Here is a 23,763-nt window from a genome sequence, read left to right as displayed (position 1 = left end):
GTATTATACCCTAGTAAGCAGGGGCGTACATAGAAATCATCAGGCCCCATAGCAAAAATCTGAATTTGGCCCCCTAACTCCGCCAAATACTCTCCCCTGGCCCATCCCACCACCTGCTCTGGCTCCTCCCCTGCCACCCCCCCCCCCCCACCCCCCCAATTATGGCTCAAGGAAGATAGGGAAGAAAAATGAAAACGTAAAAATGAAAAAAAATAACTCTGGTATCCTAATTAAAGCATGTCCAACCAGCGGCCCTTCATCTATTGCAACTACAAGACAGAGCATGCAAGTGTTTTGCAAGTTAGTTTTGCACCAGCTAGAGGGCTGAAGTTTGGATGCTCCTAAGTGCAGGACTGTAGGCTGAAGGTGGAGAGTTAATCACCGGGGCGCGCTTCTCAGTGCAGGTCTACAGGCTGCAGGTGGAGAGTGAATCATTGGGGGGCGCTCCTCAGTGCAGGACTATAGGCTGAAGATGGAGAGTGAATCATTGGGGGGTGCTCCTCAGTGCAGGACTATAGGCTGAAGATGGAGAGTTAATCACTGGGGCACGCTTCTCAGTGCAGGTCTACAGGCTGCAGGTGGAGAGTGAATCATTGGGGGGCCCTCCTCAGTGCAGGACTACAGGTGGAGAGTGAATCATTGGGGGGTGCTCCTCAGTGCAGGACTACAGGCTGCAGGTAGAGAGTGAATCATTGGGAGGCGCTCCTCAGTGCAGGACTATAGGCTGAAGATGGAGAGTGAATCATTGGGGGGTGCTCCTCAGTGCAGGACTACAGGCTGCAGGTAGAGAGTGAATCATTGGGGGGCGCTCCTCAGTGCAGGACTGTGGGCTGCAGGTGGAGAGTGAATCATTGGGGGGTGCTCCTCAGTGCAGGACTACAGGTGGAGAGTGAATCATTGGGGGGTGCTCCTCAGTGCAGGACTACAGGCTGCAGGTAGAGAGTGAATCATTGGGAGGCGCTCCTCAGTGCAGGACTATAGGCTGAAGATGGAGAGTGAATCATTGGGGGGTGCTCCTCAGTGCAGGACTACAGGCTGCAGGTAGAGAGTGAATCATTGGGGGGCGCTCCTCAGTGCAGGACTGTGGGCTGCAGGTGGAGAGTGAATCATTGGGGGGTGCTCCTCAGTGCAGGACTACAGGCTGCAGGTAGAGAGTGAATCATTGGGGGGCGCCCCCGGGTGCAGGACTGTGGGCTGCAGGTGGAGAGTGAATCATTGGGGGGTGCTCCTCAGTGCAGGACTACAGGCTGCAGGTGGAGAGTGAATCATTGGGGGGGCGCTTCTTAGTGCAGGACTGTAGGCTGAAGGTGGAAAGTGAATCACCGGGGCACGCTTCTCAATGCAGAACTCCGGGCTGCAGGTGGAGAGTGAATCATTGGGGGGTGCTCCTCAGTGCAGGACTACAGGCTGCAGGTAGAGAGTGAATCATTGGGGGGCGCTCCTCAGTGCAGGACTACAGGCTACAGGTGGAGAGTGAATCATTGGGGGGGCGCTTCTTAGTGCAGGACTGTAGGCTGAAGGTGGAGAGTGAATCACCGGGGCACGCTTCTCAATGCAGAACTCCGGGCTGCAGGTGGAGAGTGAATCATTGGGGGGTGCTCCTCAGTGCAGGACTACAGGCTGCAGGTAAAGAGTGAATCATTGGGGGGCGCTCCTCAGTGCAGGTCTACAGGCTGCAGGTGGAGAGCGAATCATTGGGGGGTGCTCCTCAGTGCAGGACTACAGACTGCAGGTGGAGAGTGATTCATTGGGGGGCGCTGCTCAGTGCAGGACTGTGGGCTGCAGGTGGGGAGTGAATCATTGGGGTGTGCTCCTCAGTGCAGGACTACAGGCTGCAGGTAGAGAGTGAATCATTGGGGTGTGCTCCTCAGTGCAGGACTACAGGCTGCAGGTGAAGAGTAAATCACTGGGGGGCGCTTCTTTGCAATAAGATTACAAACTACCAGCACATAAAGAAAACCCATGTGTGGGGTTCAAGAAGAAGATTAGTAGAATGAGGAGGATTCATTTAGGGGAGCAGCACGCACACTTACCTGGAGAGTCAAGAGAAGTACTGAGAACCTACCTAACCACAGGAAATCAACAGACAGAACGTGTCGGCACTTACTTGGGAGGACAGGAGCTTCTTGTGTGTGATCTGAGAAGAAGGAGCAGCGTTCTGAACTTCTAGAGAATGTACAGTCAGGCCTAACAGTATGATGGTATCATCATCAGCAGAGACTCCTCAGTCTGATAATAGAGTGACGGCTCCGTGTGCCGATGAGACCGCTGCTCTTAAGGCCATTTATTATTCCAGAAATACATAGTAACTAAATGGGGAGGGGGGCCCTGAGCAGAGGGGAAGGGCCCGGGATGGAAGACAAGTAAGCCTCATCAATGATATTAGCTAGTAGTGTAGCGTACTAGCAATCATAAGTCTGCAGGAGGCCGGGCCTTCCATGCGCTCTGGTCCCCCCTCTGCCACGCGTCCCATAGCAGCTGCGTGGTATGCCTATATTGGCGGTATGCCACTGCTAGTAAGACAAGTGTTGTCTTCATGAGACAACCTATGAAATAACCCAAAGAGACTTCCAACATGTCAAATATCTAATATTTGTATTATTTTTGAAAAGGTATATTGGCTGTTATGGATTCCTACAATTCCAGCCAAAAGGAGACAAAACAAGGAGAGGCCCCTGGTACCGCTTCAGACCTTAACAGATCAGATAAAGATCCAATATATATTGGTGGCCTTCCTAGGTCCAGAGTTATCAGGTATACTGTCATTATGTATGTATTTCTGTAATTTCTTTAAACGTGAGAATATAAAAAGGGGGTAACCCTTGCTTTTTTATACAGTATGTATAGCAAAGTTGGCTGTAGACGTTCGACGTTTCTGGTTACGATATACCAACAATCTATTTTGCGCGAGCCTTAGGAAAAATAGGGGAAAAAGTACATGTCTGATTTATCTTTCTGTGTAAATATTAATAGCATGTCATCTGGTCGTAGCAGTAGATCATTTCAATAATTGCACACTTTCTTCAGACTGCCTTGATCATGCCCCCAATACCATCAGAGGTATCTTCACCTTGAGGTCATTCACCGGTTATCTGTGTGTGTGTGTATATATATATATATATATATATATATATATCCTTTCAAAAATGCGTAATGCTTTATAACTACCACATCTAGGCGTCAGCTGAGCAGTAGATCCTATGTTGGTTGCGTAAGGAATTTGGAGATTTCACGCTCAAACTTTGACTTGCTGAGAAATGCGTATGGTGTGAGAAAAGGCTGCAAATTAGAGGTGAGAGGCACTTGGGTTTCTTTACCACTATTATTCTTATGTAGTTAAACATTCCAGCTTTTTATGAGGCCGTTTAATTAAGAAGCTGTACAGTGAAACAATAAAATTCTGGCCACATGCAGGGGAAGTGTAGAAACCTACTGCATACAGACTTATTATTGAGTTAGTAATGTAGAAGATGAAGGAGCTCCCCCTAGTGGTTGCTGCATGTAGCCAGAATTTTATTATTTGACTGTAGGGCTGTGTGAAAGCTCCATATCAGAGAATTGAAGCTCAGACTGTTATACAGATATATTTTATGATTAATCAGCATGTATGCATGGAACTATTGGTTCAAAAGCATTTAAAGATTGATGTGAACCTGCATGTACACCATTGTTTCTACTTCAGAAACCAGCATTCATTAGTAGGTTGACTGACTATTGTTTACCACTGGTAGTAGCATGAAGCCGGATACAGTGGGAGAGATTTACATAGCAATCTGGTAGAAAATGCATGAAAAAACTGGAGTATACTGTGTGTGCCAAATTTATGATGCACTTTCTTTAGCAGTTTTAAAAAAGACTGTGGAAAACAATGGGGATTTATCAAAGTAGAACTGGCTTAGTTGCCCATAGCAACCAATCAGATTCAACCTTTCATTTTTTACAGCTCCTTTAGAACATGAAAGGTGCAATCTGATTGGTTGCTATGGGCAACTAAGCCAGTTCTACTTTACACCAGTTTGATAAATGACCCCCAATGTTTTTTGTCACAAAATGTTAGCATAAAGCTTACCAGCCCAGTGGTGGCGTAAGGAAGGAGAAGCCATCTAAAATATCAAGTTAGGGAGTTGTTCCAAATTTATCTTCCCTCAGTTTTTATAGATTTGGTTCAATTTGTAACATTTTCTTACTTCTCTTAAAATGACTTTATAGATAAATCTTTCTCAGTGTATGGACAATGGTTCATTCGTCTTGTATAATAGGAATAAGAAGAATATTATTATCGTGCTTAACATATATGTACTTCTTTTCTCTTTTTTATTTAGCCTACTCGTAGCATAACAGTCCTTAATGATGGCTACGTAGAGATGTTGCCTGTGTCCCTGCCACCAGAATCTGAGGTCATGGTGTCATTTTCCACACTCAATGAGACAGGAATTATCTTAGCTGGTTTTGGCAAGCCAGTTGAGAAACGAAGTCGCAGACAAGCCCAAATGGTGAGTAATGCATTTTACTCCAAAGGTCAATGTAATGCTTAAATCAAGTTTCTACTATGAAATCATCCATAAAAAGTAAAATCCTGGTTTTGCAATAGGATATATGTTTCATTTTAAAGTGACTCTATACCTTTTAACGCAAAAAGGTCAAAGAGGCACTAGACATCTTTTAACGCCAAGCTCCACCTTTGACTACTTTGGGCTGTGTAATCAGACTATATGCTATGTAGCTTAATTGGCATTCATTTCATTTTAGTTTTTTTTTTTGCTGCTTTCACAAATTTTTCACTCAGTGTTGGAATATATAAATATCGTTTTTGAACCAGTCAGATCCAGAGTCTATTCACAGCAGACCATTGTTACCTTATATACTCAGAGTACTAGATGATGGCACAAAAATAGGAAAAACATCAACAGAAGCTCATTTAGGGATACGCAGAGAAACTCAAACGTTCAACAAATATCTCCATTTGCTGTATATTTCACACTTTGCAAGAGGTGTACCAGTCCAACCAATCAGCCTTATGCACCCACAGAAGTTAGGAAATTGGGTAGAGATATTGGGGGAGATTGATCATGCCCATCTCCTGAGTTGTGGTACCAAATGTCAAATGTTTTTGTGCAAGTTTGTTTTCCACAAAAATCTATGCCATTTTGCCATTTTCCACTACTCTTGCCACTTTTGCTAAACATGGATGGGCATGAACAGGAGGGAGTGTAGCCTATTTGAGCCAATACATTTACCATTAATTACACTATTTTTCTGGTTTAATTAATTTGTGAAACCACAGCCAACTGCTAAAGTAGATTTTAGATTGTGGTGCACGGACCTGTCAAGATGCACCAAAATTATTGGCGCATCTCACGCCATTGCAAACTAAAACAAGACTGGAGTTAGAAAATGATATTGACGGTCCAGCACTCCTGGAATATAAAATGCCTACTGCCTGGATATTTAATAAAGAAATTTTATATTCCAAGAGTGCCGGACCTTCAATATAATTTTCTCTCTGGAAAAGGAAAATCAGTCCTCAGTTTTTATTTGGAGGTGCGCTGATGCTTTAGCTTTTTTGATGGACAAGACTGGTGTTACATTGTCTCTGATTTCTTGTGGGGGTGAGAGATTTGATGCTGCTACAAAGATGTATAACAGTCCAGTTATTCACTATTACCAGAATCTAGGCATTTGTATCCTCCATAAAGCTCTTCTTGATCGTCATTCATTATCAAAAACATGCGTTAAAAAAAATAAGTCAATGTCCAAACACCGAGTGTAGTGCATACAGATTTAGGCTACATGCACACGGCCGTATGTGTTTTGCGGTCCGCAAATTGCGGATCCACAAAAAAAATTATGACGTTCCGTATGGCATCCGTTTTTTTTTGCGGATCCGTTTTTTGTGTGGATCCATTGTAATAATGCCTATCCCTGTCCGCAAACTAGAAAAAAATAGGACATGCACTATTTTTTTTGCGGAGCAACGGAACGGACATACTGATGCAGACAGCACACGGTGTGCTGTCCGTGTTTTTTGCAGACCCATTGAAATGAATGGGTCTGCATCCTATCCGCCAAAAAAACGGAACGGACACGGGAACAAAATACGGTTGTGTGCATGAGGCCTTATTCCTGAGTTTATTGAAAACTAAAGTTCATCGTCAGTAATCATTCCCTAGCTAGTGGCACCCACATGGCAACAGGATATTATAATTTCACAGTATTTTTTGTGAAGGTAAACAAACGATTTGGACTGTCTATAAACATAATTATAAACTTCCTATAAACATATATTATAAAATGCACGTTAATTCAGTGTATGCATGCCTGAGTGAGCTCAAGGCTCATTTTTTTAACCATCTTGGTATTTCCATGTGGCCAGTCCATAGAAGGAAAAAATTCTTCTACCTACTGAATCATAAGCCTGGTCCTCAGTCCTTTTATTGCATTATCTATAAGATTCGTACATGTTGGCGGTATATAAATAAGAATGGTAATATTTTAAACCTGGACCATATGAGGTATAACAGATACTCCTAGCTAAAGGGAGCCCTCACTGAGGGCATCATAAAGTAGTGACAGACGCTGATTTCAGTGGTGTGACGCTTATTGACTGTTGTAAAGTGGTTTACAATAACTTACTGTATAATGCTGACAGTGTGTGCAGTAGAAGAGTCAGGCGCTGCCAGAGAAGAGTCCTGCTTATTCATAGCACCACCTAATGCTGATTGACAATTTTCTTCTATGAAAAGGCGACAACTGGCAGATGGGGGCAGTGGGGGCACATAAATAAGCCGGACTCTTCTCTGGCAGTGCCTGGCTCTTTTTCAGTGCGCTACACCAGTATAAGGCCAGCTGCACATGTCGTGGAATATGTGTGTTTTTCCACAATGATTCACACAAATGTCATGTACACTTTGCAGATTTTTATCTCTGTGAAATTTTACCTGCCGTGTGGATTTCGAAATTCATTTTGAAATTCATGCAGATCTTATGTGCGTTCACCAGCCGGAGGGCTAATACAGTACGATCTCCACAACCACTTTTACAATAGCAGCTAAGTACAGGCATAAAACAGCAAGAGTGATCACAACAATAGCTTCAGCATCTACATAGCACTACAGATGTGAATAATGAAGGCTATATTCACACTGCTACTCAGACAACATTTCTGTCACCTTTGCCTTGACAGACCATTATAACATTTTGGGTTCTGCCGGACACCTTTTAAGTTGTGGTGTCGTGAACAAAAGCCACTATTCAGATGTTAACATATTCTGAAACGTGCAGTATTCTCCTGGCTTCTTCTTATTAATTATGCCGATATAAAAGCCATACCTGATTTTGTAGAGCAAGCTATATCAAGTTCTAACTATTAGTAATAAGCCTAAGGTGGTCAGTGCACCAGAGAAGGGGGCTCATGAGCATACATAAAATCCTTAAATAGGTCACTGTTGTGGTGTTGGAATATGTCATAGCTTGTTTTGCATGGAAAACATTCTCTTAGTATGTGATTTCACAGGAAAGGCAGTGTTGTGTTAGAATTACTGCTGTTTGACAAAGCCTCAGGCATTTTGTGAAATTAGATTTTCAGACTTCAATAACCTGCGGCAGCGCCAGAAGCCCAATCACTCCGTATAATAAGGTCACAAAGCCATGGGCTTATTCTTCATTCAGAGTATGCGTATGCATATGTGTTGTGCTGCTGTACAGTGCTAAAATCTTGAAAAAGTCATTTCAACATGAATATTTGATTTTAAAATATGGGAATTGCTTCTTTTATTCCTTCACCTGTATTATAAGATCCTTACTTTTCAGCCTAGCAGAGCTAGAAAAGTAAGAATATTATTCCATCTCATTTCAAATTCAGAGGTAATCGGTAATCAGCGAAGTGGCTAATTTGTGTAATGGTTCTAGCAATATAGAATACATTTTCCAAAGGTGCTTTAAAATTGACTACATTTACAATGGTGTGAATTTTGCGGCTTTTGACTAACATTTGCATTTTTTACAGTGTAGTTGTCATTTAGATTTTATGTCAGAAATGGATACTTCAGTTTTCAATAATGATTTTCTTTATGTATTGTTAGGGTTGGAGTTCCTCTAATAGATTGCTCTGATGGTCTTGCTGAGTAGGCACAGCTTGTCTATATAAATGTAAAGTTTCAGACAGCCCGTGGCCAATGTTAGGGGCCACAAAACGAATATGGATTTTTCCTATTCCAATGAACCAAGTCTCCAATAAGTTCCTATAGTTTGTATAAAATGTGGCTGTGGCCATTGATCAGATTTGTAATTCCATATAAGAAGGTTGAACTATAAATAGTTATTATTTTACCAACTTTTGTATTGAAGCCAAAGAAGTAATAAAGGAACAGTTAGTACCATGTTGTATTAACAGTTGGTTATTGTTTTCCTTTCTCTAGCCATTCTTTGCCATTATGCTGGTAAATGGGCACATTGAAATGCATATTAATCCTATGGATGGAGCTAGCACAAGGAAAGTGGTGGTCAGATCACCAACTGGAACATATAGTGACGGTCAAGAACATTCTCTTATTCTTCTTCGTAACAAGAGGTTTGTAGTATAATTTCTATATTTATTAATTCTTCCACCCTTGGCTCTTCTCTTTTCTAGAATAGTCTGTTCTTCAACAGGATAGACCACTATTTCCCCAAATCTTCTGTGCAATGCTAGCTGTTCTATGTGCTAGACCTGAAATTACCGTTTCAATCAATGACCAGGTCATCTATATACTGTATAATACATATACTTGTAGTACCATAAAGGGCATCTAATACTTTTTGATGTCAGTTCCATGACTGAGTTCCATATCTGCACTGTTCTTACAGTAAAACAAAAACTTTGCTGATGGTGACACCTTCTTTTCTTTACGTGTATTGAATGTCCCCTACTCCTCTGGGTATACGCATGAGTAGATACATCTGTGTATTAACCTTTAATGTGTTAATATATTGTGATTAGATAACACTTAACTGTTATACTTTAGTCTGCTTTTCAGTTTTTTTTTCTCCTACTTCAGCTCTCCCATTTGCTAGACTACTCCTACTCCAGCCCTCCTATGTTCCATACTATTCCTTCTCCACCTCTCTGTTCAGTTCTTCAGTGTTGCAGACCACATCTATTTCAGCTCTCCTGTGTGAGACCATTACCACTCCAGCTTTTCTTTGTGCCATACCATCTTCTCTAGCTCTTCTACACGTTATATGCCATAACACATGTGACAAAACTCCTTGACAAACCATCCTACTGTTTACACACCTTGTCTACGTGTCTGACACTATCTTCACATGTCCTCAATGTGCCATAAATAATAAAGTGAACCTTTAACCATGAAAATGCAATGTAAATGCAGGAAGCATGTTATAGAGCAGGAGTATGTGAGCAGATACATAGCTCTACTTATTCTGATTGATAGCATTATCCAGAAAAAGCTGTCAATCACTGATATTACTTCCCACATGACTACTGAGCTCACAGAGAGCAAAGATTTAAATTGTGGTCAGCTCCTGCTTCGCTATAGCATGTTGTCTCCTGACTGCACTGCATTTACACAGTGACATGTTCCCTTTAATATAACACTCACTTTAGATCACATTGATTTTTATTTTTCTCATCTCTTTAACTCGGTAGAATCCAACATGTTATATAAAGTTTTCTTTTTAAACAAATAGGATCATGTCTTTGTTATTCATGTTTTCCAGGATGGTTAGTGTTCAGGTTGATGAAGGAAAACCAGCTGAAGTCAGACTAAATGGTCCATCTGTTGAATCAGTTCACATAAACTTATCCAGTTTCTTCATTGGTGGAGTTCCTGCAAAAATGGCCACTGCAATGCTCAAAACCAGCCAGTCTTTCTATGGATGTATCCAGAATTTAATTTTAAACATGGAGTAAGTTCACCATGAGATGAAAGGTCTTTGGACATTGTCTAGAAATATATGACTAACGAATTTTTTGTATTTAATATGAATTAGGCAAATGGATTACACCACTGTTGTAAAGTATGAGAATGTTCAGATGGACAGCTGCATGTTGACTGAAAAGCCTAAGCCAACTGTCAATGATGAGGAGCAAGATCTGCTGCCAACTCCAGTACCAGATGGACATGTAACAGCAATAAAACCACATATAACTACATCGGTACTGAGGTCACACGTCACAAAAGTAAGAGATGGACTTTGTTCAGTATGAAATTGACTGGTTTTATATTGTAGGGGTAAAGAAGCATATATTTTACTGAAATTGATAAAAATAATCTATTTATAGAATTTATTCTCCCAATAATAAATACCAGCCAACCCATATATAAATATACCAACTATTCAGTTTTAAAGGGCATACAGTGTATTCAGAAAGTCTTCAGACCCTTTTACTTATTTATACACTATATTGTTATGTTCCAGCTAAAATAAAATAAAAAATTCCCATCATTTTGCACATAATACCCATTAATGACAAAGTGAAAAGAGAATGATAGAAAACATTGCTAATTTATTGAAAAGGAAAACCTACAGTGATTACAGCCTCCAGCCTTCTTGGGTATTATGCCACAATGTTTGCACACCTGGATTTAGGAATTTTCTGCCATTCTTCTCTGCAGATTATCTCAGGCTCTGTCAGGTAGGATGAGGAACATTGATGGACAGCCATTTTCAGGTCTCTCCAAATATGTTCGAGTGGGTTCAAGTTAGAGCTCTGGCTGGGCCACTCAAGCACATTCACAGAGTTGTCCCTAAGCCACTCCTTTGTTGTCTTGGCTCTGTGCATAGGGTCATTGTCTTGATGGAAGGTAAACCTTAGGCCCAGTCTGAGGTCCAGAGCACTCTGCATCAAGTTTTCATTAAGAATTTCTCAGTACTTTGCTTGATTCAGCGATCCCTCAACCCTGACCATTCTCCCTGTCCTAGCCACTGAAAACACCCCACAGAATGATTCCTCACTCTAGGGATGGTATTGGGCACTGCCTGGGTTCCTCAAGAAATTATGCTTAGAATTTAAGGCCAAAAAGTTCAGTCTTAGTTTCATCAGACAAGAGAATCTTGTTTCCCAGAGTCTGAAAGTCATTTAGGTGCTTTTTTGCAAACTCCAGGCAGGCATTTGTGTGTATTTTACTGAGGAGAGGCTTCTTTCTGGCCACTCTGCTATAAAGTTCAGATTTTTGGAGTGCTGCAGTGATGATTGACCTTCTGTAACAGGATCACACAGGATTTTTGGAGCTCAGCCAGAGTAACAACTGGGTTATTGGTCACCTCTCTTACCAAGGCCCTTCTCCGATGATTACTTAGTTTAGTGGGTTGGCCAACTCATGGAAGAGTCCTGGTTGTTACAAGCTCCTTCCATTTAAGAATGATGTGCTATTGCAAACTTTCAGTGGAGCAGAATTTTTGTACCATTCTCTAGATCTGTGCCTCCACACAATCTTGTCTCTGAGTTCTACAGGCACTTTTTTACTCCTCATGGCTTAGCTTTTTCTCTGATATGCATTGTCAGCTGTGAGACCTTATATAGACAGTAGTGTATATTTCCAAATAATTTCCAATCAACTGAATTTACCACAGATGGACTCCAATCAAGGGTAGAAATGTCTCATAGATGTTCTACAGAAATATGAGGCCCCCAGAGCTACATTTCAAGTGTCATAGCAAAGGGTCTGAATAGTTATGTCCATGCAAAATTTTAGCTTTTCTTTTTTAATAAATTAGCAAAACATTTCTCCAATTCTGCTTTCACTTTCTCATTATGGAGTATTAAATGCAGATTGATGGGGAAAACCTTTTTTTTATATTAGCACAAAGCTGCGACATGACAAAACTTGACAAAGTGAAAGGGTCTGAAAACTTTCCGAATGCACTGAATATTAGGTCCAATCATGGTCCTAGAGATCTGATGATACATAGAGACAGAAATACAGATAAACGCTACAGTGATGGTCGGTACACACACGGCAGTAGCACTGCAAATACCATGGTCATTTATTTTTTTTGCCGTAATCTTCTTGTGCAATCTGTTGCCAACATTTTTGTTAAAATTTTTCTAGGAGTAGAATTTTTATATATAAAAAACCTCTCTCATAATTTTGTGTTTTGTATGCACAATTTATACATTTTTACTATATAAATAGGTTAGTGCATAAGAATGCATGATAAACCAATTCTTCCTTTATATTTTATATAAAAAAATAATCAGTATATGTTGATTACATGTAAGTGGAAATACTCTTATAATTCAATTGAAATAGTTGCTAAAATATAATAAATCAGCAATTTACTGACAGAGGTTCACATTTCTCATTGAAAGCTTATATAAGCATAGAACTTAATGTCAACAGCAGGGACATGAAGATGTTTGCATTGCTTGTATATCTAGTGGTTCATTATTGCAAATATAGCTCAGCGTCTTCTTTCAGCAACTCGACGGCTTAGTTAAACATAAGTTATGTAAATTAGTTTTAGAATCAACTTATTAAGGTTGCAACTGAAATTGTACTGTATGCTAAAATGCAGCTACAATAATTCCCTGTCTAGATTCCTATGTATTACACCAAGAACCTAAGAACTAATATTATAATACCCAGATTATATCAGATTTTCTATCTGTATAACATTATGGTTATTATCACTAATGTACATGTCATAACATTTCTCGTTGATATAGCCATTACAATGTGCACAGGATATATTGCCGGCTTACGTTCCAGACGCCCACCAGTTTGGTCTTACGAGAGGAAGCCATATTATTTTGCCATTTGACCAAACCACCATCAGAAGAAGGTCAGAATAATGGAATATCCTGTTTTATGTAATTATGAAAAAGTAGTTGCATGTAATATTGCATGCTACAAAAATTAACATTTCTGTTAACAGAAGCAAGGGTACACAATAGGTGAGGCCACCGTGGCTTCTGTCTGATTTGAATAGAGAAGGTTCGAGCTCAGATAGGCTTCTTCATAGGTGGTGTCAGGCCATAAATCCTCAAAACACGGTTAATGGCCATGTGAAAAACAGACAAGAATAGGACATGTTCTATATTTTATGTGGGTATGGGGTTGCAGAATGGACATAGGGATGTGGTTTGTTGTTTGCATTTTTTTTTTACAGCCCCATTGAAATAAATGAGTCCACATTCGATCAGCAAAAAATGCAGATTAGATGTGGACAGAAATGTGCATAGTTCCTTAAGGGGCCAAGGCTTCCTCATGGGTGGTGTCAAACTGCCAAGTCTACTCTTGCGTAGTGTCAAGCTGCACTTTTTATTATTATTATTATTATTATTTATTATTATTATAGATGGCAAACAAGTGCTTAGTCTGTCTTGTAATGATGGTTTAAGTTATTGTTTTTTTTTTTTTCATGAAGACAAACTCATATGTATGCATGTATGCATGTGGACATAAGGAATCTTATCTACACTAGAGGTGCACTTTAATATATAGAGCTATGTGTATCAGCTGTAGTTTGATTTGTTCTGGGCAGAAATACAGGTAATAACACATAGATTTGCATAGTCTTCTTGAACTAAATCAAGGTATATATCACTTTTCTTGTAGAATGTCTGTTCAGTTATCATTGAGGACATTCGCCACCAGTGGCCTCATCTACTACATGGCTCACCAAAATCAGGTTGACTACGCTGCACTTCAGCTTCATGAAGGAAGACTGCATTTCCTATTTGACATGGGCAAAGGACGGACCGAGACCATCCATTCTGCTGTTATCAATGATGGGAAATGGCACACAGTATGTAGAAAATTTAGTCCTAAACGTTGCCCAAGTTATGAAAAAAAATATAGCACTATAAATCTGATGGGCAGCAATATATAACTAAGCTAAGAAAGTTTTAGGCAAAAAAAAATATATTTCCTAATTTCCCTGGTTCTCTTCTGGCCCTTTGTTTACCTGCAATAACAACAATCTCAGGTTTTCCTCATAAATATTTGTACCCCTCCCCCTGCAAAGGGGGTGAAATCAAGTGCTGCCCTGAGTGACATGGCTGCCTGCTGGGAGACTCAGCAGCATGTTATATGTGTAGGACTACAAGTTCCAGCTGTACAATGACACTGCTGATACATACAGGATCTTCCCCCTACTTGTTCTTGTGCAATGCTCTGCAGAACTCCTCTGTCAGCTCCTGTACCCAGAATGTGTCTCCTCACTGCCTGCAGCTACTCAGTAAAGCCTTCAGCCCTGAGTCTGTGCAGCTGAAGGGGTTAATGTTTTACCAAAAAAATCCAGGGAGAGAGCAATAAGCAGCAGCTGGCAGTGCAGGGGGGGGGGGGGGTGGTCAGCACAGTGATGTGAGGTGTACAGGTATATATCTGCTCTCTCAGGCTTGTACATGAAACATAATCAGAGTAGGGAGAGAAGCTGACATCACAGATCATGTGACCCTCAGTGAAATCTGAGAAAGGAGCAACTGGAGATAAAGTACATTTGCCTACTTAGAAACATACAAAGAACAAAAAAAATAACTCAGACACCATAGATGGTGTTCATCTATTTCAATACTTAGATTACTCAGTTTCTACAACTGGAATTTTGCATTAAGCTTTTGCGATTAAAGTTAATGAATAGTTTATAATGCATTAAGTGGTGGCACTTACATTTGGTTCATCTCATTACCTCATCGCTAGATTTGTAGATCAATACATTCTCACCCTCCTGAGCGAAACGGCTGCATTTAAAGGGAGATAAAAAGGAAATGCAAGTATCAAGCACTAAGAGGATATTAAAAATGAATTACAAGATGAATGTATACAGCTGCAGGGCAAATTGTATTTTCCTTTGGCTTTACAGCTTCATTTTGAAGGAAAATAGCAGGAGAGGGTGTGCGCTCAAGGAGAGTCTTGCATTGCTAATTTCTTCTGGAGGTGTTGGTGCAGTTGGGTCAGATACGATATATGTTATATATGGTGTATCACAATGAGGTATAATTAATCATTTACGTTCAACCAAATCAGCATACTTGCATTGAAAAGCAACCAATTAGCAATCAGCTCTTGTCTAATGTGAATCTTTAGCATTTAAACATAATTACAGTAAATGATCTGTATAGTGATGTATATGTCAGTTTACGAATTGATCTCACTTGTGCACAGATATCATCTGAATACATTAAAAGAAGAAGTACCATTACTGTTGATGGCCAGGAATCTGCTTCCGTCAGCACTCCTGGGGAGAGCAACACTATGGATGTGGAAGGGAAACTGTACCTGGGTGGACTGCCTCCAAGCTACACAGCTAAGAACATTGGAAATGTAAGGAAGGCTCATGCATCATTAATAATGACTATTTCTGACCAAAAATAATAGAAGCTGGCCCCCTTTTTCACCACTGAAGGACAGCAGAATGCTCACTGACTTCGATGAACGATGATGTTACATCATCAAGTTAAACCAAGGGATAGGTGGATTGCTGTTCCCCTGTGGATAACTGCTTATTCCTGGGGCTTCTAAGAACAAGACTCCCCATGTTTGATTACCCCTTCCTAAAGTGATTCATACATTCCATCACCTGTGTTGTGTGTGCACATAATCACCATTTGGCCTCATGTACATGACCATATGTATTTTGCGGTCCGTGTTGCGTTGTTTTTTTTTTGTTTTGTTTTTTCGGACCAATTGATTTTGCAGAACAGACTTACAGATTGCGGAATGCACCTGGATCATCTATGTGCTTTCCGCATTTATGCGTCCATTCCCCAAAAGAAAGAACATGTCCTATTTTTGGCTGTAAAATGCAGACCAAGGACCCATTGAAGTCATTGGGTCTGCAAAAAAATGGATGTTACAAAGACATAACATGAGGATACGTGTTTTGCAGACCGCAAAATACATACGGTTGTGTGCATGAGACTGTGTGCATGTTATCATAAAATCATTGGAAATACTAACTTGTTTCAAACCCGAGTCATGAAAATACATTATTGTACTGTATTCTTCTACTATTACTTCATTAATAACTGAGATAATGTCTCAAACTGATTTTCCCTTCTTAGGTGACACACAGTATCCCAGCATGCATCAGCAATGTCACCATTAATAGCAAACAATTGGATAAGGATGGAGCTCTTTCCATACATGCAATCAACAAATGTTATGCCTCTGCGCAACAGGGAACTTATTTTGATGGATCTGGGTTTGCAGCTTTAGGTAAACTTCTTACATCCATCTACAAAAGTGTATATATGTAACACTGCTCAGTGTACAGTATGGCTAGTAATTACAGATAAATGAATGATGATGGATATGGACTTTTCATATTATTCTACCTCTCATTAACCAATACGGGGATCCAATACTAGAGATTTTTAGTTCTGATTGTTAGCTAGTGTACTTCTATGTCCCAGCTTCATATGTTAGAGGTGTGGTGGGAGAGCAGATTTCTCTGTTCATGACCTGCGGTATCCTAGAAAGCAACCCCTAAACTTCTTTCTAATGTCAGCATGGGAAAATTAAGATAGAAATGGGGTGGAAGTTATCTAAGCTGTGGTTTGAGTATGAATAGCTGTCATCTTTAAAGGGGTAGTGCCACTGTCAGATGTTGACAGTAATGAATGGGGAAAGCTCTGGATTCATGTGAGATACAGGACTGGTTTTAGCTTTGTTCGAAATATATTGGCATGCACTATAAGATGTCTCTTTTTTTTTTACCTAAATTTTGGCATAACTCTTTTAAACTGCGACTGTACTTTCACAAGACCTTTGGTACATTATATTTACATATCAAAGCTTTTGACTGTGGCGGTCCAAGTGCTGAGACTCTCACCAATCACTAAATCAAGGCGATAGAAGCACTCTCTCCTCTCAGCTGAAGACGGACTGGAGATGGGTTCATAGACTTTCTACTGAGTCCATCTTCAATATTGGGGAGGGACAGAGCTCCAAGTGAGTGCTTCTGATTCATTGTTTTAGCGATCAGTGGGGGTATCAGCTCTCAGACCGTCCACTAATCAAAACCATTGATATGTCATTATGACATATCAAAACACTTTTCGACATTGTTTTATGCCAGACAAGCTACATTTTTTGAGTTTATGGGAGAATTTATATTTGAAGTGTTTTTGTATCATTCTTAACTCTGTCTTCGGTTTGTGTTGGTGAGCTTCATTTATGAAAGTGCTCCAACACTTGGGTTATTTTAATGCCGTAAAATTGGCCTACCCGATTTCATAGATGGCCTATGACTATGACCTATGTCTTTTTCCAGTTTTTAAATATAACATTTTTATGTCCATTGTGTGCCTATATATGTGCACAGGCTCCTAAAGTTTGATGGGTCTAATATGGACAATTCTAAAAAGGAAAGTGCATGGGTATTTCTTTCATTAAGTAAATCATGAGATAAATGTGTATATTGACATTTCTTTTGTATAGTGAAAGAAGGTTACAAAGTGCGATCAGATGTGAACATATCACTGGAAGTCCGTACCACTTCACTGAATGGAGTTCTTCTGGGAATCAGTAGTGCAAAGGTTGATGCCATTGGACTGGAAATTGTAAATGGCAGGGTAAGTTTACATCCTCTTTGTTCTTTACTTGGAACTCATGGTCCCATAGAGAAATGGTCAGTCTCCATTAAAATAAATGGAAGGAATGTAAACTGCCGAGTGATAGCCTTCGGCTATTATCAAATCCCAAACTTACTTATTAATAATAACCACACATAGGACCATATTACTGTTGGGGACAGAGAACCCCTGTTCTGAGGATAAGATGAGACCTCTACATGATTATTTGTAGTGGTGTCACTACTTAACCCCTTAAGACCAATCGCCATACATGTACGGTGCTTGGAGCACTGGATTGAAGCTCCTGTCTCTGCAATCTTGAAGGAGCCGGTAGAGTCCCTAGCTGCCAGTGACAGCTGGGTGTCCTAAGGATAAGATTGAAGCCGTTTATTACCACTTCTGCTTTGTCCTCTGCTCGGTGCATAGCTCTGAATGAGCACTATGTGGTGAATAGAGGAAGTGGTTGTCCTCTATTGGACTGGTGATCATGTGATCGCTGGGTGTCTTAGGCAGAAAAGAACTGCAGGGTCTTAGCAGACCTAGATCTTCCCTGCCTGCATACAATGCCCCCACAGCAGTTAAAAAAAAAAGGTGTCAGTGCCCCCCCCCCCCCCCAAAGGTATTTTATTAACCTCTTGGTAGGCATATTATATGACAAAAATAAAAAAAGTAAAAAAAATACAATATAAATAAAAATGTTAAAAACTCCCACACCAACCAAAATCAGCACCATTTACACCCCAAAAAATATACAGCCTCAATAAAAAAAAGGGATGCTGTGTAAAATGTAAATAAATGTAAATAAAAACAGAATACATTCATTTGACAATCTTATAGACCCAAATTTTATTCACAATAGATCATAGAAGACATATTAGTAGTTGAAGGTGAGACTTTTTACCGTTTTATGAAAAAATAAAAACTCAATTAGAACTTGACCACAAAAATGCATCTCAAAAAAGTTGGGAAAGGGTCAAATGACTGGTTATAAAAAGAGCAGGTTCAAGAGGCAGAGTACCTCAGAAGCAAAGCTGGGCAGAGGTTCATCAATCTGCAAAAAAAGGTGTCTAAAAATTGTGCAACAAAATCAGAAAGTTGTTCCTCAGCGTAAAATCACAAAGAGTTTGAATATTCCACCATCTACAGGACATAAATATCATTAAAAGATTCAGAGAATCTGGAGAAATGCATGTGAAAAAAAATTACTTTAATTTTTTTTTTGCTTAAATAAAACTAAAAAAGTAAGCATTAAAAACGTTAATAAAACCCCTATGTGTCACATAAAAAAAAAAATATCTCAAAAATTATTTTGTTAGTCCAAGAAAAAAAAAAATGTTTGGCCATTAAAGGGCTATTCCCATCTGGAACTTTGATGACATGTCGCTAGGATATGCCATCAATGTCAGATAGGTGCGGGTCCCACTTTTGGCACCCACTTCTATCTCCAGAACGAGGCCCCTGAAGTGAACAAAGACCTGCCGAACATGTGTGGCTCACAGTGTCCAACAAAGTAATGCTAAACTTGATTTTTCAAAGGTCATCTCAGAGGACTTATCTTAAAGGTAATATAGATGAAAAGTAAAATGTAATTAGTTATTAAACCAATATTGACAAACCATATTAGGTGGGAGATAAGTAAATTTTCAAATGAATTAAATTGCATTGATTGTGGTGTTCATTACAACTTCTGTAAGACTCTTTTACTTCATTCCAAGAATGTTTCATGTATGACAGGTTTTATTCCATGTAAACAATGGTGCTGGCCGAATAACCGCCATTTACAAGCCAGAAGACACCAGCTCATTATGTGATGGGAAATGGCACCAGATCCAGGCCAATAAGGTTAAGCACAAAATCATCCTCATTGTTGACGGGAACACAGTGCAGGTGGAGAGTCCTCATGTGCAGTCAACCTCTGCAGACACAAACAATCCTGTATATGTTGGTGGTTACCCAGGTAAGAACTTTACTGTTCACAAGGATAATATTGCAGTTTTATCCCTTTTAGACTTTGCGGCATCCAGACTCCTGCTGCTATTTGAGATTGATGAACCATTCATAATACTATAGTTGCTGTGTGCAAAGATTATAGCTTGTCTCATATTCTCTTTAGTTACACAATTTCAGTGTGCTAACCTGTGTGCTAACATAGCACGCACCCTTCTTGTTATGCTTAAACGTACAGATTAGATCTGGAATTTGCTGCAACTACATGGGAGGAAGAATGAGGAAGCATTAGAGCCACTCTAATGCTAGGTAGACTATACGTGGCCATAATGTTCAATAGCATTCTGTATTCCTCCTGACCTCCTCTTACACATGAACCGTAAGTTCTGTTCAGCATTCATGTGTTCTGAATTGGGAAAGGGGACTAAGCCTCTGGCGGTGGCTTATCTCCATTAAGAGCAAAGGCTTTGGCACAGTGGTGTACCTTCAATGAGGTAGACCATGCGACTGCAATGGGGCCTTGGAGGAAAGGGAGCCCGGCACTGAACTGCTTCTGCGATTTCCAATAAGAAAACACTGCATTTGCATTCAGCTGCCACTCGGGGGAGCTCAATACAACAGGATTATTGCAGTTTCCATAGTAACTGTATAAATTCCTTTGCACTGAGCTCCCCCTAATGGTGGCTTCAGGCAGCCAGGTTTTTTATAGAAGGGAAGCCTCGATAAAACATTTATCAATGTATTTATGCTGGTTGTCTAGTTTAAATGCATTTAAGAAATATGCTGTTGAATGAGAATGAGTGCCATATATTTGAAGCACTTGTTCCACTCAAATAATAGTCAGATAAAGTGGGTTTATTTATTTAAATCCCTGCTCATTCTGGCTTTAGGAGTCCAGTGGGTGGTCTTATCAGTGATTGACTGCAAACTTATACAAGGAGCCTAGAATGAGGTTTGAATGAATAGATTACTCATTCTAGTAAATGATTTCCCACAAAGCTATATATCAATCTGCTCAGCTCTTTTTCCTCTATATCATGCTGCTCTCAGATTGGACTACATTTACATGGCGACAGGTTCCCTTTAAATGTATAAATTACAAGTTTAGATTCATCTTTTCCCACAAAACTATATATCAATTTGTGCAGCTTCTCATGCTCTATAACATGCTGTCTTCAGATTGCATTGCATTTTATGGTGACATGTCCTCCTTAAATGAAGCTTTTCCATGCTAGTCTCCAAAAGTATAAATGTGGTCAATTTACTGGAATTTTTTGACTAGCTGATGCTTATTTTGTGTTAAGGGAATGATATATTTTTATATATATTTATTTTTATATATATATATATATATATATATATATATATACTTTATGTTCATGTAAGCAGTTTTACTATAAGGAGTCTTTAGGAATGCAGTTGCAATAATAATTCTCTATAAACATACATTTACAGTCTTGTGCAGATACATTAGAGTGCTGCAAACATAAACATTCCCTACTGCAAGGGTCAGCAATCTCCAACACTTTATCTGTTGTGAAACTATAACTCCCAGCATGCTCCATTCACTTCTTAGTGACTTTTAGGCTGGGTTCACACCTGAGCGTTTTACAGCGTGTTCCTACGCGCTGTAAAACGCTCAACAGGCAAAAACCAATGATTCCCTATGGGCATGGTTCTCATCTCAGCGTTTTACAGCGCGTACGAACGCGCTGTAAAATGCTCTACGCCCCAAGAAGTACAGGAGCTTCTTTGGGGCGTATTGTTGCGCGTACACCTTTGTGGTCAATAGCAAGAACGCGCGTACGACGCGCGTTTTCAAAAACAAAAATGCCCCAAAATACGCCCGATAAAAACGCCTGTAAACATCGCTTATCGGATACGCTCAGGTGTGAACCCAGCCTTAAGAACAGCTCAGCAAGTGTTACATTCTGGAAGTTGTTACAAAGGTTGGAGTTGCAGAGTTTGCTGACCCCTTTCCCTTAGCATGTTATTAATAAATGAATTCTCGGCAGCCCTGCCTTTGTATTAGCTTTTCTATAAAAACATATCCAGGGCATCAAACAACGTTAATGAATCATCCTGAGACCCTTAGGTAGAATACACTTTAGCTAAAAGTTATTTAAAGGAAATGTGACAAATGAACATGAAGTCACATGGCCTAGGAAGAGGTCTAAGCACTCACACAGTACCATGGCCTCTTCATATTTATGACCTATCTTGAGGATTGACCCTCAGTATCAAAATCCCAGATCTCTTTTTAATATTTTCAGGAGAAAATTGTATGGCCCACGTTTGCTTGTCAAAATTTGGCTATTTTTTTAAGCATCTAGTTTTTTACATATTTATGAAGCAAGTAGTATAAAAAAAAATCCACTGCACCTCATCCACTGAGGGGGCATGGCTTAGCTGGAAAGGGGCCTAATTTAGCAGGAAAGTGTGCATGGTATTAGATACACAATTTTGCAAACAGTTTTGGTACAAAATTCTGTTCTAAAGTAAGCTAACCAATTTGTATAATGTTAGACAAAAGTGGTAGCCATACACCAAATGTATCACCCATAAATTACCCAACTGGGTAATTCTGGTTTAATGCCATTATATGTGATGTTTTGAGCTCAGTTTGTGCTTTATTACACATTTGAGGAAATGTATCAACCTCTGCACTCCAGAAGCATGGCTTGAAAAAGTCATAAAATCGGGCTCTACGTTGATTTGGTGTAAAAATGAAAAATGTTGCAACATTTTTGCAAAATTGCTGTGGTTAGCCAAGATTTATCAACTGCAGCTTTTTAAAAAGTCTGAAAAATTGCTGCAGTCGTATTCCAGTAAAGGGGTTGGGTAGAAAGAGAAACATCTCAAGACAGAGGTGTTAAACTTAAAGATGTACGATATTTATCAAACTTGGTGCAAAGTATGGCAACGCAGATTCCTGCAAAATTGTCTTAAAAAAATTCCTTTTATGGTAAATTTACCCTATTGACTCAATTTTAGTTCTCAATAGATGTACAGTATTCATTGATATACGTTGTTCTACTGACTAAAGCAAGATCCTATGTAATGTTGGGTTTGGTGTTGTCTCGGTCATGGTATGAAGCATAGATGCCTTTGACAATTCGTTCTTTCTTTTTTCACTTGCAGTTGATGTGAAGCAGAACTGTCTAACCAGCCAGACTTCATTCCGTGGTTGCATAAAGAACTTTAAACTGGTGAAGGGCACACAAACGGAGGCCAATGACTTCAGCCAATCATTCGAGATGCGAGGAGTCTTCCCTCATTCTTGCCCAGGAACAGAACTGTAAACAAAAGACATATTGTTGGCTCTCGTCCACCCCTTTACACAAAGGGTATATTAATCAAGCAAGCAATGTTATCTTACATGAAATCATATGAGAGTCTGATATATCAGGCAACGAGAATGGTTACTGAGACAGAGGGTTGTGCTGGACTCTGAGATGCTGCAGCCACATTGAATACTAGCAAGTGATCTTATCTCACAATCAGATACCGAAATTGGTGCTATGAAGACATTCCACAACCTCAATTCTTCCAGCTCAGGAACAATGTTTTAGACAAATATCCAATTCTTGTGTAACAAAAATGTGTGTGCAACACAAATACCTCCAGTAACATATTAATAGAATTAATGAGTATTTTACTACGGTATCTGTTTCTTTTGTTTACTGCTGGGTGATGCTGAATTGTGATTTTTATTTCAGTATTAATCATTTTACAAAATTTCAAGTCTGTATTTTATATTTCAATAAAATGTGGCCAATTTGTGTTGAGATTTGAAATAATTATTTTAGGAGTCAATAACCTGATTTCTGTAACTATAGAGTGAGCTGCAAAGAAACGCATCACAAAACGCGTGCAGTTTTTGCAACAACATCCCTGCATTTATGGTGCATTTTCTTCCAGCAAAGGAAAAACACACAGCAGACTTACATTACTGTAAAGTAACTCCATTTTGTTATTAATGTAATTCTTTTTTTGCCACACCAAAAATGCAGCACAAACATGACATGTGGCAGCACCTTGTAGTAAAGGGAAGACAAGCATGGGTGCAGCTGCAGTTTCTCTCTCTCTCTTGCTCCCTGAGACTGCATGCAGTGAGAGGGGAAGGGAAGGAGAAGCGGAGAGGCATCTGTTTTTGGCTTAAGGAACTGAACACTTTTATGACATCTAGAAGATCTGCACCTGCCTACTGAGTGATTATAATTTTTATTTTTGTTACAATAATTATGCATTCAGCTGTCAAGCCCTCTGACAGAGGTTTGTCTCTGTGTGGAACA

General features: G+C 39.7%; 1 protein-coding gene across 1 annotated transcript in view; it reads left to right on the top strand.

Annotated features, from left to right (window-relative positions):
• The window catches only part of LAMA1 (laminin subunit alpha 1), a 176,306-nt gene extending 153,050 nt beyond the window's left edge, over positions 1–23,256 (top strand). Inside the window, exons 51-63 of the mRNA XM_044293408.1 lie at positions 2,613–2,754; positions 3,178–3,292; positions 4,323–4,493; positions 8,418–8,569; positions 9,718–9,906; positions 9,991–10,180; positions 12,671–12,786; positions 13,563–13,752; positions 15,111–15,269; positions 16,010–16,163; positions 17,388–17,521; positions 19,256–19,478; positions 22,610–23,256. Coding sequence (XP_044149343.1) covers positions 2,613–2,754; positions 3,178–3,292; positions 4,323–4,493; positions 8,418–8,569; positions 9,718–9,906; positions 9,991–10,180; positions 12,671–12,786; positions 13,563–13,752; positions 15,111–15,269; positions 16,010–16,163; positions 17,388–17,521; positions 19,256–19,478; positions 22,610–22,770 — 2,096 coding nt within the window. The 3' untranslated portion in view covers positions 22,771–23,256. The remainder of the gene's footprint in view (positions 1–2,612; positions 2,755–3,177; positions 3,293–4,322; positions 4,494–8,417; positions 8,570–9,717; positions 9,907–9,990; positions 10,181–12,670; positions 12,787–13,562; positions 13,753–15,110; positions 15,270–16,009; positions 16,164–17,387; positions 17,522–19,255; positions 19,479–22,609) is intronic.
• Positions 23,257–23,763: the final 507 nt, after the last annotated feature.

The sequence above is a fragment of the Bufo gargarizans genome, chromosome 5, assembly GCF_014858855.1.
Source record: "Bufo gargarizans isolate SCDJY-AF-19 chromosome 5, ASM1485885v1, whole genome shotgun sequence".
NCBI lineage: Eukaryota > Metazoa > Chordata > Amphibia > Anura > Bufonidae > Bufo > Bufo gargarizans.
This window is presented reverse-complemented; position numbering and strand designations above follow the sequence as displayed.